The 11,591-nt window shown below is 41.8% G+C and overlaps 1 protein-coding gene across 11 annotated transcripts in view; it reads right to left on the reverse strand.

The window, feature by feature from the left end:
• Positions 1-267: 267 nt before the first annotated feature.
• The window catches only part of LOC147029018 (nectin-3-like), a 427,027-nt gene continuing 415,703 nt past the window's right edge, over positions 268-11,591 (reverse strand). For all 11 annotated transcript variants that reach the window (XM_085876143.1, XM_085876142.1, XM_085876144.1 and 8 more), the window contains 4 exons: positions 9,291-9,417; positions 7,874-7,898; positions 7,499-7,561; positions 268-1,082 (listed from right to left, as the gene is read on the reverse strand). In XM_085876143.1, the coding sequence (XP_085732269.1) occupies positions 1,020-1,082; positions 7,499-7,561; positions 7,874-7,898; positions 9,291-9,417 (278 nt within the window). In that variant the 3' untranslated portion in view covers positions 268-1,019. The remainder of the gene's footprint in view (positions 1,083-7,498; positions 7,562-7,873; positions 7,899-9,290; positions 9,418-11,591) is intronic.

Here is an 11,591-nt window from a genome sequence, read left to right on the forward strand (position 1 = left end):
TCCAGGAATCATCCAACATTTTGACTGTACTAATATTAGGGCCCTGAGTTCATGCCCCATTGGCTGCTGAATTAATACCAGGTGGGGTCGATTTAGCGTGTCATCCTTCCAAGGTCGTCGAAATGAGTACCAGTGTACTGGTAGAGGAGCACAGCATCAGCGGCACAGCCACGCTTCCAAGAAATTATAGCTTTCTGACAGCCAGGCTGCCATACGCAAGAACAGAACAGAGGTTTCAGTATTTTGATCAATGAAAAATACAACCAATCAAGTAGTTAAATTTTTTTATTCAAAGTACCTATAAAAATTGTTACCATACTGTATAACATTTTCACGAAGTTAACTTCTCTATTTCATTACCATGTGCTTTTAAGGGTTAATTGCAAATGCACATGTTTCTTTGCGAGAGAGTTCAAGAGTGGATTTGAATCCACGGGGGAACATGTTCATGAACAGACAAGTAGCAATTGCTGTTCTGCCATTTCCCAGCCTTAAAATACCTGACCTTCAGTGGATATCTCCATTTTTGTATTGTTAGAACTGGCAGTGGGACAACCATCAAGGGAATTAATGAACAGACAAAGAAGAGGGGAGTAGGGGAGGAAACCCTGAGACTCTCAAGTAAAATGGTTGATGAAGGAAATTTTAATGGTGGTAATAAAGGTCATGGGTTAGAAATGGGGATGACAATTGATAATTGTGCAATGCATGCTTGAACCCCTGGAGGGAAGAGTGAGACAGAACAGCCTCTGGAATATGGTTCCATAGACCGGAGAAGAGAGGTACTAACCAAGCTCTCAGATCCGAGAGAAACCCACAATTCAAAGCAGAGGATTTGCGGTACAAACTGTTAATCCGAAGTAAATACAAATACATCAGGTGGGAAAGCTTTTAGCATCAAAGAGCAATGAAAATATTCAGCAATATTGTGCAAAACGTAAAGCAGGGTGTCGTTAAGAGATGCTGAATGAAGGTTCAGCGAGACCATTTATTCCTTGGTCTTTGGAGACTCCATCAGGCTAATCTTGACTTTTGGAACATATCTCAGCATATTCGCTGTTGCTTTCCAATTTTGATGAAACCTTTGAGGAAGAAAACATTATAATATTAATATTCAGCTGATATTTACATTAAAATTTGATTTATCTTGTTAATTTGATTTACTAGTACATCTGAGCTTAGATTCTCGGACCAGTTACATTGCATTTACTGTTTTATTAGTACTCCTGTTTTGCTGTTCGTGTTTTTCGTCATTTTTCCACATCCTGCTGTGTTGAGTCATTTAATTCAGCGCCCGAGTTAAGTCGGGCCCACTGGTGATAGTCGAGTGTGTTTCCCTTCCGTTCTTTGCCTCATTTTTGCTCCTGTTCTCCAGGGTATTGTTACTTCTGGTCCCTCAGCTGAATCATTTTCCCCTCCTCCCTCAAAAACTACAAGCAATACATTTCGGAAAGAAAAAAAAAACACTCGGAAAAATAAACCTGAAACAACCGACAACAACGTCAGGAAAAGCAAAGAACCCAAACTTTTATCTCAGTGCTCACTCATTTCCCTATCCCCTCTTCTTCTTCTTTCACATTTCTTTCTACTTTTTCACATTTCTCTTTTTCATTCTAATTCTTGCTTTTTTCTTTATTTCTCTCTTTGTTTATCTACCTGTCGAAGGAGAAGTGAATTCTTGCAGAATTTTTTTTTCTGTAAAGCTCACTTGGCTGTGCCTGGATGAGTTTGAGGGTTGTGGAGTTGCGGCTGAAACGTGAATCCTCTCCAGGTTCCTCCTGATGACTCCATCTTTGTTCTTTACTTCGGTGTGTTCCTTCTGATGACTCAAATGCAGTATTTAGTGTTCCGTTTGACATCAATATCCCCAAACTCAATCTTCATTGAAAAAAAGCATTGCCCTTCCTTAAAATCTCTTCACAACATAATTTTTTTTCTCCAAAATGTATCTTGAAGTGCCTTACTCTGATTATTACTCCATCATGAACAACCAATTCAATATTCTTCTTCATCAAAAACCTTTCCTTTTCTCTTTGACAAGGCTTATTTCCCTAAAACTCCTCATTCCGAAACGCTTAGTTCATCCAGCCTGCCTCCTCTTTCACTTCCAGCTGAATTTTTCTCCATGCTTTCAACCAAAAACATTCTCACCACCACCACCCCACCGAGGAAGTCTGTCGCAGGTCATCCAGTCGAGGAATCCTGAGGCGTCAATTTTGCCGAGGCTTTGCACACGACAATAATTTCCTCTTCACGTCCATTCATGGTATCAAACCCCTCAATGTCAGGACCATTCCCCCCCCCCATCTGGTCCCCCCTCATCCCACCTCTTCTCAGCTTCCACCTCATCCTGCCCCATCTCAGCTTCTCTGCCACTCCTCCCACTCCCAGTTTCGCCCCTGCCCTCTCCCTCCTCACTTTGCTACTGCCCCTGTCCCTCCCCCTAAATCCAGGCTGCTGGTGATAAACCAAACACCATCTGTTTAACAGAATCCTTCCTGCCACAGGACGTCCGTGACTCCTCCCTGTCTCTCCCTGGCTATTGTATCCTACAATTTTATCGATCTGAACCCTGTCCTGGTGGCGGAGTTGTACTGCAAATCAAGAACTCAATTTCTCACTCTCCATGTACTGCTCTTACTCCTCAAAATACCCAGGAATACCTCTGGCTGTGACTTCCCCTCCACTCTCACCTCATGTTCATCTGTGTGTTGTATCGTCCTCCCAACAATTACGACTCCATCTCCATCTCTCTCTGCGATTACATGGACCAACTTTTAACCACTCATCCCAACTCTCTCTTCTTCATATGTGGTGATTTCAATTGTCACCATGCTAATTGGCTGGTTGTTGGTATCTCTCTCACTAACCATGGCACTTATGTAAAGGTCTCCTGTGACTCCATGGGACTGACTCGATCTGTGAACTTTCCCACCAAGATTTCTCCCAATGGCAAATCTTCCCTTCTGGATTTGGTGATTACTAACTTCTCTGCCAATGTATCTTGCTCGTCCTCTGCCCAGGCTCAGCTGATAATGTGCTTGTAAAGATTAACATCTCTCTGACCATTCTCAGCGAACAGCTTCAGCACCAGCAAGTCTGGCAGTTCACTCAGGCAAACTGGCAGGGACCGCAAGCAGCTATCACACTTCAGGAGTGGTCTGCTATATCTACCACCCCTGATTTTAATTCCGCCTGGGAATTCTTCCACAGAATATCTCTATCTCTATATATATATATATATATATATATATATATATATATATATATATATATATATATATATATATATATCTCTATCTATCTCTATCTCTATCTCTATCTCTATCTCTATCTCTCTCTCTCTCTCTCTCTCTCTCTCTCTCTCTCTTTCTCTCTCGCACAGATTCATCTCATCTCGTCTTAGGTATCATCCTCCCACCCTTGGTATTCTGAATTCTGTGGTGAGGCAGTTGCCTTTAAACAACTTGAATTCTCCTCCAAGAAGGCACATCCAAACGAAGGCAACCTCAGATCATTCCACAAAGCCCACTACAAGTGTGTCTATGCTCGGGAGAGCCAGAAAATACCATCTGTCCAATCTCAAGAATGAACTTTCAAACTTCTCTCCAGCCTCTAAAACCTGGTTTGTCAAGTCTGTATCTGATGTATGCTCTCCTTCCATCCTTTCAAATGGAACCACAGCTGACTCTGCTTGTGAGAAAGAAGGCCAACTGCCTCAATTCTGTTTGCTTCAAAATCTTTTGTCCCATATCTATATCTCTATCTCTATCTCTATCTCTATCTCTATCTCTATCTCTATCTCTATCTCTATCTCTATCTCTATCTCTATCTCTATCTCTATCTCTATCTCTCTCTCTCTCTCTCTCTCTCTCTCTCTCTCTCTCTCTCCACACCCCCTTCCCTGATGTACCCAACTGCTCTTGGAAGGTGGATAAGTTTCTGGTAACCCCAACATTGACTTAAACTGAACTGGATGGCACCAGCTCACATGCCCCAAAACCTGTTCTGCTGCTCTTGCACTTCCTTTCTCTGTCCTTTTCACCGTGATTTACCCGAGGTCATCTTCGATCTGCTTGTAAAACAGCCAACATCACAGCATTGCATAAAAAGGTGCAAAAACAGATCCCATGAACTGCAGACCAACCAGCTTACTTCCAATAATCAGCAAGGTCATGGAATCCATCATTGCAGTTGACATAAAATCATTCCTTTTCTCCAACAGCCTCATCTCATCTCATATCATCAATACCGATTCAGACCTGGTCATTCCACTTTGGACATGCTGCTTCTACTCCCAACAATAATGGAGGCCCTTAATATCAGACACAAGATCAGGGCCGTCGCTGGACATATCTCGAGCTTTTGATAGTCTGACATGCTGCCTTGCTCGCCAAACTGTCTGCCGATGGAATCCAAGGCCAACTCCACTCTTGGAATAATGACTTCTTCCACTCTTGGATACAACTTCTGGCTCTCAATGGAATCCTTTCTTGTCCTCTCCCTGTCAAGGCTGGAGTACCCCAAGGCAGTGCTCGAGGCCCCCTCCTATTCCTCATCTTCAATGATCTCTCTGACTCTCTGGCAAATCCTCTATCTTTTTGCTGATTTCTCTACCATCTGCTGTGACATACCTCATCCTGCAGACAGACAGGCTGCAACTTCTTCCCTCTCTTCAGACCTTGACAAAAATCACATTCGAGTCAAAACACTTGGACTATATCTTTTAACCCTGGGAAATCCCTCTTTGTGTCTGTGCCCTGTGTGGTCTGTGTCTGTGTCTGTGTCTGTGCCCTGTGTGGTCTGTGTCTGTGCCCTGTGTGGTCTGTGTCTGTGTCTGTGTCTGTGTCTGTGTCTGTGTCTGTGTCTGTGTCTGTGTCTGTGTCTGTGTCTGTGTCTGTGTCTGTGTCTGTGTCTCTCTCTCTCTCTCTCTCTCTCTCTCTCTCTCTCTCTCTCTCTCTCTCTCTCTCTCTCTCCGAAACGATCATACGATCAACCCTCACATCTACTCTCTCAACAACCCTCTCAAAGAGGTCCAGTCACTCAAACTTTTGGGTCTCACTCTCAGCCATGATCTCTCTTGGGCAAGCCATATTTCAAAGGTGGCCTCGAAAGGCAGATGCCGATTGGGCATCTTCCGTCATGGAAAGTCCTTTCTTGGCACACCTGGGCTCCTATCCACCAAGACGGCTTTCATCCGCAGATTGATAGAGTACTGCTCTCCCCTCTGGGATGGCCCCCCTGCTCACACCGTGCTCTGCTTGATGCCATGGAAACCAAGGCTTTCAAGATCATTGGAATTGCTTGTGATGAAGCTGAGTCTATGGGCCTATAACTTCGCCATCGCCGAAAGGTTGGTCATCTCTGTCTTCTTCCACCTCCTTTCTGGTTTTGCTTCCTCTGCTCTCTCCATGCTTTGTGTCCCCCTCCCCCCTTTCCCCCAGGTATCTGCAGGACGCATGTGGTAAACCAACAACCCCCTCCTAGCGAAACTGCCTAAATCCAGAACCAATGCTCACCTCCACTTGTTTGTTCATCTTTTTTCCTGCTTGTGGAACCAACTTCCACACTGTTTTCAATCTCATTCTTGAAGACAGCTGTTCAACATCATTTCAAATCATCCCCCATCCAAAACCATGATATTTTCTGCACTCATTAAACCACCCCTCACCCCTCCCAAATTATGCATCTGTGTCCATCTTATCCACCCCTTGTGTTCTCCCCTGTCCCTGGTTGTTACCTACATCCCTTGTTTGTCCATCTCCGTCTATTTTCTCACACTGCCCTGCTGTTGGAGTTTCCACCTTCTCCTGCTGTTCTTTTTGCTTTATTATGTCCTGATCCATTCTGTGTTCTAGCTCTTCTACGAATCTTGACTATGTATACTAAAACTATGTCTGCGATCTGAAAGTAACAGGCTTATACACTCAGTTTTGTCGTGGGATCACAATGATTTTGAGTGCCTTGCTTACCATGCCATCAAGAAGAGCAGGTGTGAGGCAGGGATGCCAGCCAAAAAAGGAGAGCAGCACTCCATGAAACTGTGAATGAAGGTCTTGTAGATTTTCAAAAGTTCAGATTGGACAAGAAAATACCTTGCACAATGGAGGATGCCCAGTCAGCAGCTGGCTTTGGAGGCCATCTTTGAAATATTGACTGCCTAAGAAAGATCATCGCTAATGGTGAGGCCCAAATATTTGAGTGACAACCTTTTCAAGTTGTTTGTTTAAGAAGAAGATGTGAAGACTTGCCAGATGTTCCTTTCAGAGAGACAGGGTGTATGTGTGTGATATGTCAGGGTTGAAAGACATATTGCAAGTGTTGGACCAGCTCAAGATTCTGTAAAGGTCTGTACTGTAGAGAGGGAAGATGCTGCTGCTTGCCTGTCTGAAGGATCAGAAATTATACGGCAGAAGGTTGCATCAGCAAGAAAGAGATAAGCAGGATTTTCCACAGAATCAGAAATACCATTGATGTTTATTTTCCAGGGAATCATCAAGATAATTGTGTCGACTTTCTCATTTAATAATTAATTGGTTGCCATTTTCTTGTTAACCTCCGCCATCGAAGATGGACGGAGGTTACTGTTTTCACCCCCTGTCTGTTTGTTTGTTTGTTTGTGAACAGTATGATGGAAAAAACTCTTGGACGGATTTCGATGAAACTTGGTGGGGGGATTAGGTATGGTCCAAGGATCATGCCATTAGATTTTGGACTTGGTCCAAAGTCCAACATGGGTACTATGGTGGCCATTTTGAAAAAATATTTGAATTTTTGTTTTTGCATTTCTACGTTTTAAGTGATTTCCAACCAAAATAAAATAAAATTGTTAGAGAAAAAAAAAATTGCAACTTTTTTTCAAAAAAATTTCGATTTTATTTGAAAAATATTTGAATTTTTTTTTTTGCATTTATACATGTTTTAAGTGATTTCCAACCTCCCAAAAAATTTGTTAGAGAAAATTATTTTTTAGAAATTTTGCAACTTTTTTTTTTTTTTTTTCGATTTTTTTTTTGGGCATTTCTACATGCACGTCGATCTAGTTTGGTTTATTCAATCGTGGTTCAGTAGAGTCTGATCCGTTTTGACCTACAATGAATAGGATATCAGGTTCACTAAAGTGACCCAGCAGTATTGACGGCGGAGGTTTTGCACTCTCCCGAGTGCTCCGCCTCTAGTTTGTTACCGTCGGACTCCACACATTAACGTGCCGCATGATCATTCAAAGAGATGTTGAAGTATTTAATTTCTACAGTATATTGATAGCATCACTTCCTCATCAGGATGACACTGTAATTGTCAATTTAACCGCCCCATGAATAAGTCTGCTTTCTGCCATTGCACCAAATGAGACATCAAGGAACCCCTCACTCTCTTTTTCTATCACTCCCTATGTGCACGTACTCCACAACAGCATCCTATTTTCACCAGTACAGTTTACTATTTTGTTACATTTAACATTCCATAAAAAATATTGGCAAAAGTTGAAGTGACATACCACAGTTGATGCTTCTTCGGACCCTTTTCCTTTAACATGCACTGCGGCATATGTCACTGAAAGCTGCATTAAAATTGAAAAGAAATTAAAGCAAAAGGACATCATAATGAATGTTACATATTTGCCCTCCTCTCATTCTTCCTTCACAAGCCTTGCAGAGTTGGTTCTTTGAATATTTAGTAAATACTAAATTAGGAGAAAGATTGGAGACAGATGATGGCATGATTTACCCACATGACAATCTTATTGAGGGGACAATCTTATCTGTGTGGCATTTGAGTCAAAGGACTAGACTGAGTTCAGAGTTGTGGATGTGGAACTCTTAAAAAATAAATAAATGCTACACACCCAAATTGTCACCATTAAAACACTTACCTCATCCTCATTTCCACTGCACTTCCTGTGGAGTCAAAAGAATCATCAGAACAACGTTCTCAGCAATTGTAATGTTTTCACTTTTATCATAATTTCTGTCTTATTGAATAACTTATCTCTTAATACAATAACTTCACTCTTATTGTAATAACTTCACTCTTAATGTAATAACTACATTCGTTTTGAACAGCAAAATAAAAATACTTGAACTTCTAGAATTTGAACAAGAAAATGAAAGTAACCACAACAATTGGTTACAGAAGGGACTGAGATACTGTAAGTGGCCATTTGGCCCATCATGACTGTCATTTTCCAACACCATTAATTCAATCTATCAATTTATTTACTTGATTTAATGGAAGTGGGGAGAAGAGAGAACGAAAATCGTGGAGCAGGATCAGGAACATCACCAGGGTTTTCATCATCATCATTATTATTAGCATTATTATCATTAAAAGCAGAGTACCCGCCCAGTGGGCAATCTTATTCCAAGCATGCAACACAGTCTTCTTAAGAATCCCTTTATTTGAAGAGTCTATAGGCTTCAATCGATTCCGAAAGTAAAAAATAACCCAAGTTATGCACATGAAGCAAAAACATGCCGATTGATTAGGTGTATGTTATTACGGTTCTGGGCACCGAGACCCTGAGAAAATTGCAGACAACATACAGTGGTTCTCGAGTCAGATTTCATTATTTGCTCACCTGGACTTAAGTCAGGTGAGCTTATGAGATCAAGCAGTGTCCGTAGGTGAGTGAGTGAGTGAGTGAGTGAGTGAGTCAGTCAGTCCGTAAATACTTCAGTCATTATCGCTTGAACCAAACACACGATTTTGATGAAACTTGGCCACAAGCTTCATATCGGACGCCTAATGAAGGTTTGTTGACTGCATCAAAATCTGCACCCATGAAGGGGGTCGACAGGGGTTTTTCACATCCCCCCTCCCCCACCCCAAATAGGTATTTGCTCTCTTCTCCAAAACTGCACAAACGATTTCGATGAAACTTGACCACAACCTTCATCACCCGTCATCTATCAAAGTGCATCGACCACATCAAAAATCAGCATTCATTAAAGGGGTCTATGTGGGGGCAGGGGGATGAACCTCCCAAAATATGTATTTGCTCTCTTCTTCGAAACCCAAACGATTTTGATGAAACTTGACCACAACCTTCATCAACTGTGATGTACCAAAGTAAATCGGCCACTTCAAAATCTGTGTTCAAGGGGCCACTATATGTTGGATGCCATTGCCTTGGAGGCATCCGGTTCCTTGAACCGCATCAATATATACAGTATATCACAGATAATAATTCAAGTTTCACTGGTCAATAGGTTGACGGCAGAGGCCTGAAGTTCAAACAGCTCCTCTGTTGAAAGTTTTGTTGAAACTTTCGTTGACCAACTGATCCTCACCTCCAGTTGCATGGACATGATAAATTTCTCTTCTTGAACAAAATGAGCGCAGTCAGCAGGAGCAGTAATACGAGCAATCCAAGTGCAATTCCCAGATACTTGATAATTTTCTCAACGACTGAGGCTTCTGAAATACACGAAATACTAATAAATAATTTAAATATCCGAATATCTACTTCATAAAACACAGTAAGAAAAGTTAGCTTTGACTCTCAAAACATATTAACTCTTTTTTTTTTTCAATGTCTCCAAGATTACAACATAATTTAGTGATTTTTCACACATTGCGGATAATTGTTCAGTTTCAATGAACAAAGAGTAAAGTGGGGCAAGTTTCCTCACCCTTCTCTCTCTTCCCCCATTGAAATTATATCTTCCCCACTCTGTTTGTTCACCACTTGTCCATTGAAAGCTTCATTACAAAAATAGGCATCAAATTGTTGCAAAAACATTGTATCACAATATGAAGTCTTTCACAATTCAATGTCACGCTGCAAGTGTATCTTCTTCAATTGTTCAAACTTAGTCCAAACAAAGGACTGCATTTGTTCATAATAACAGAGCAAAATGTTTGGTTAAAGAATTTGAGAATTTTTATTGTTTTAGTGATTTCATGAAAAATATTGATAAAATGTGAATTTAATTATTCATTCTTCACCTGCTTTGGTGACACAAATTTGTGTCCTATGATGGCGAACATAAATAAACACATGTCAACTGTGACAGAAACACCATGCCTGTGACCACAACAGGCAGCCATACCAGGTAAATGAGAAATTTGGATTTAGAATAGGGGGGGGGGGGTGGTGAGGGGAGCAGGGTTACTTTTGTCATTGCACATTGTTGAGCACTTCCAAACTCGATATGTTGTGCTATATGGTACTGTCGGATCCCACTATTCATGGATTTGGAGTGGGACCTGCTTCTACATTCACGTATTCACAGTTAGGTTACTTGTAAAATCGAAGATTTTTCAAGTATATTGGTCAGTCGATTTTGTTATTCTGTCTGTTTGTCTGTTTATTGCTTACAGGTCACAATTTTAAACCGATCTTCACAAAATTTCACTGCATGGTAGAGTTTGTCATAAAGAAGAAGAAGCCTATTGCTTGAGGTCAATATGGATCAAAAGGTCAACATCGGACAAAGGTCAACAACTTAGATGAGATTTCTAAAATCCTCAATTTTCATCCCATTGACTTTCAATTCGAAGAGGATTTATATTTCAGTTCTTCTGACCATGTCCTTGTCAAAGTGGACATCACTCTGGCTGTCATCAGAGAACCACCTCACCACCGTCGAGTTTGGCATTTCACTCAAGCTGACTGGTTTTCCAAGCAGCCATCAAACTTATAGACAGGTCTCCTCTCGATACTTTCTCCAACATCAACTCTTCCTGGGAATTCTTTCAAAGAAACTTGCTCTCCCTCAGGCACAGATTTATCCCCTCTTGTCTTCAGTTGTCCTACCCTTCGTCCCGCCCTTGGTTCACGGAAGCTTGTGGCGAGGCAGTTGACCTGAAACAACTTGCCTTTGCCTCATGGAAAGCAAATCCAACTGAGGGTAATCTCAGTTCCTTCAATCAAGCTCGGAACAAGTGTGTATCTACCCTCAGGAGAGCCAGAAAACAACATCTTTCAAAGCTCAAGTCTGAACTTTCAAACCTCTCTCCCTCCTCAAAATCCTGGTGGCATCTAATCAAATATGTTTCTGCTGTATGTTCTCCCTCCATCCCCTCCCTTACCTCAAATGGCCGCACTGCTGATACTGCTGTAGAAAAGGCTGAATGTCTAAACTCGGTGTTTGCAGCTAAATCTTGTGTCCTAAACCCATCGCTTTCTCTACCCACCTTACCCAGTCACACCCAACTGTCCATGGACTATGTGTCCTTTACCCCTGACAAAGTGGAGAGTTTGCTGTCAAACCTCAACTTAGATTCTGCAACCGGTTCAGACGGCATCAGCCCACGTGTCCTAAAAACCTGCTCTTCTGCTCTTGCTCACCCTCTCTCTGTTCTATTCACCCTCTCATTTGCGCAAGGTCATGTGCCATCTGCTTAGAAATCAGCAAACATAACTGCCCTGCATAAAAAAGGTTCAAAAACAGATCCCTGCAACTACAGACCAATCAGCCTTCTCCCAATCATCAGCAAGGTTATGGAATCCATCATTGCTTCAGACATAAAATCCTTCCTCTTCTCCAATGGCTTGATTTCCGATTATCAATTTGGTTTCAGACCAGGTCACTCTACCCTGGATACACTGCTTCTGCTCTCCCAGCAATGGATGGAGGTCCTCAATG

Source organism: Eptatretus burgeri, chromosome 4 (genome assembly GCF_056783735.1).
Source record: "Eptatretus burgeri isolate ZD-2024b chromosome 4, Ebu_testis_v1, whole genome shotgun sequence".
Taxonomy (NCBI): Eukaryota; Metazoa; Chordata; class Myxini; order Myxiniformes; family Myxinidae; genus Eptatretus; species Eptatretus burgeri.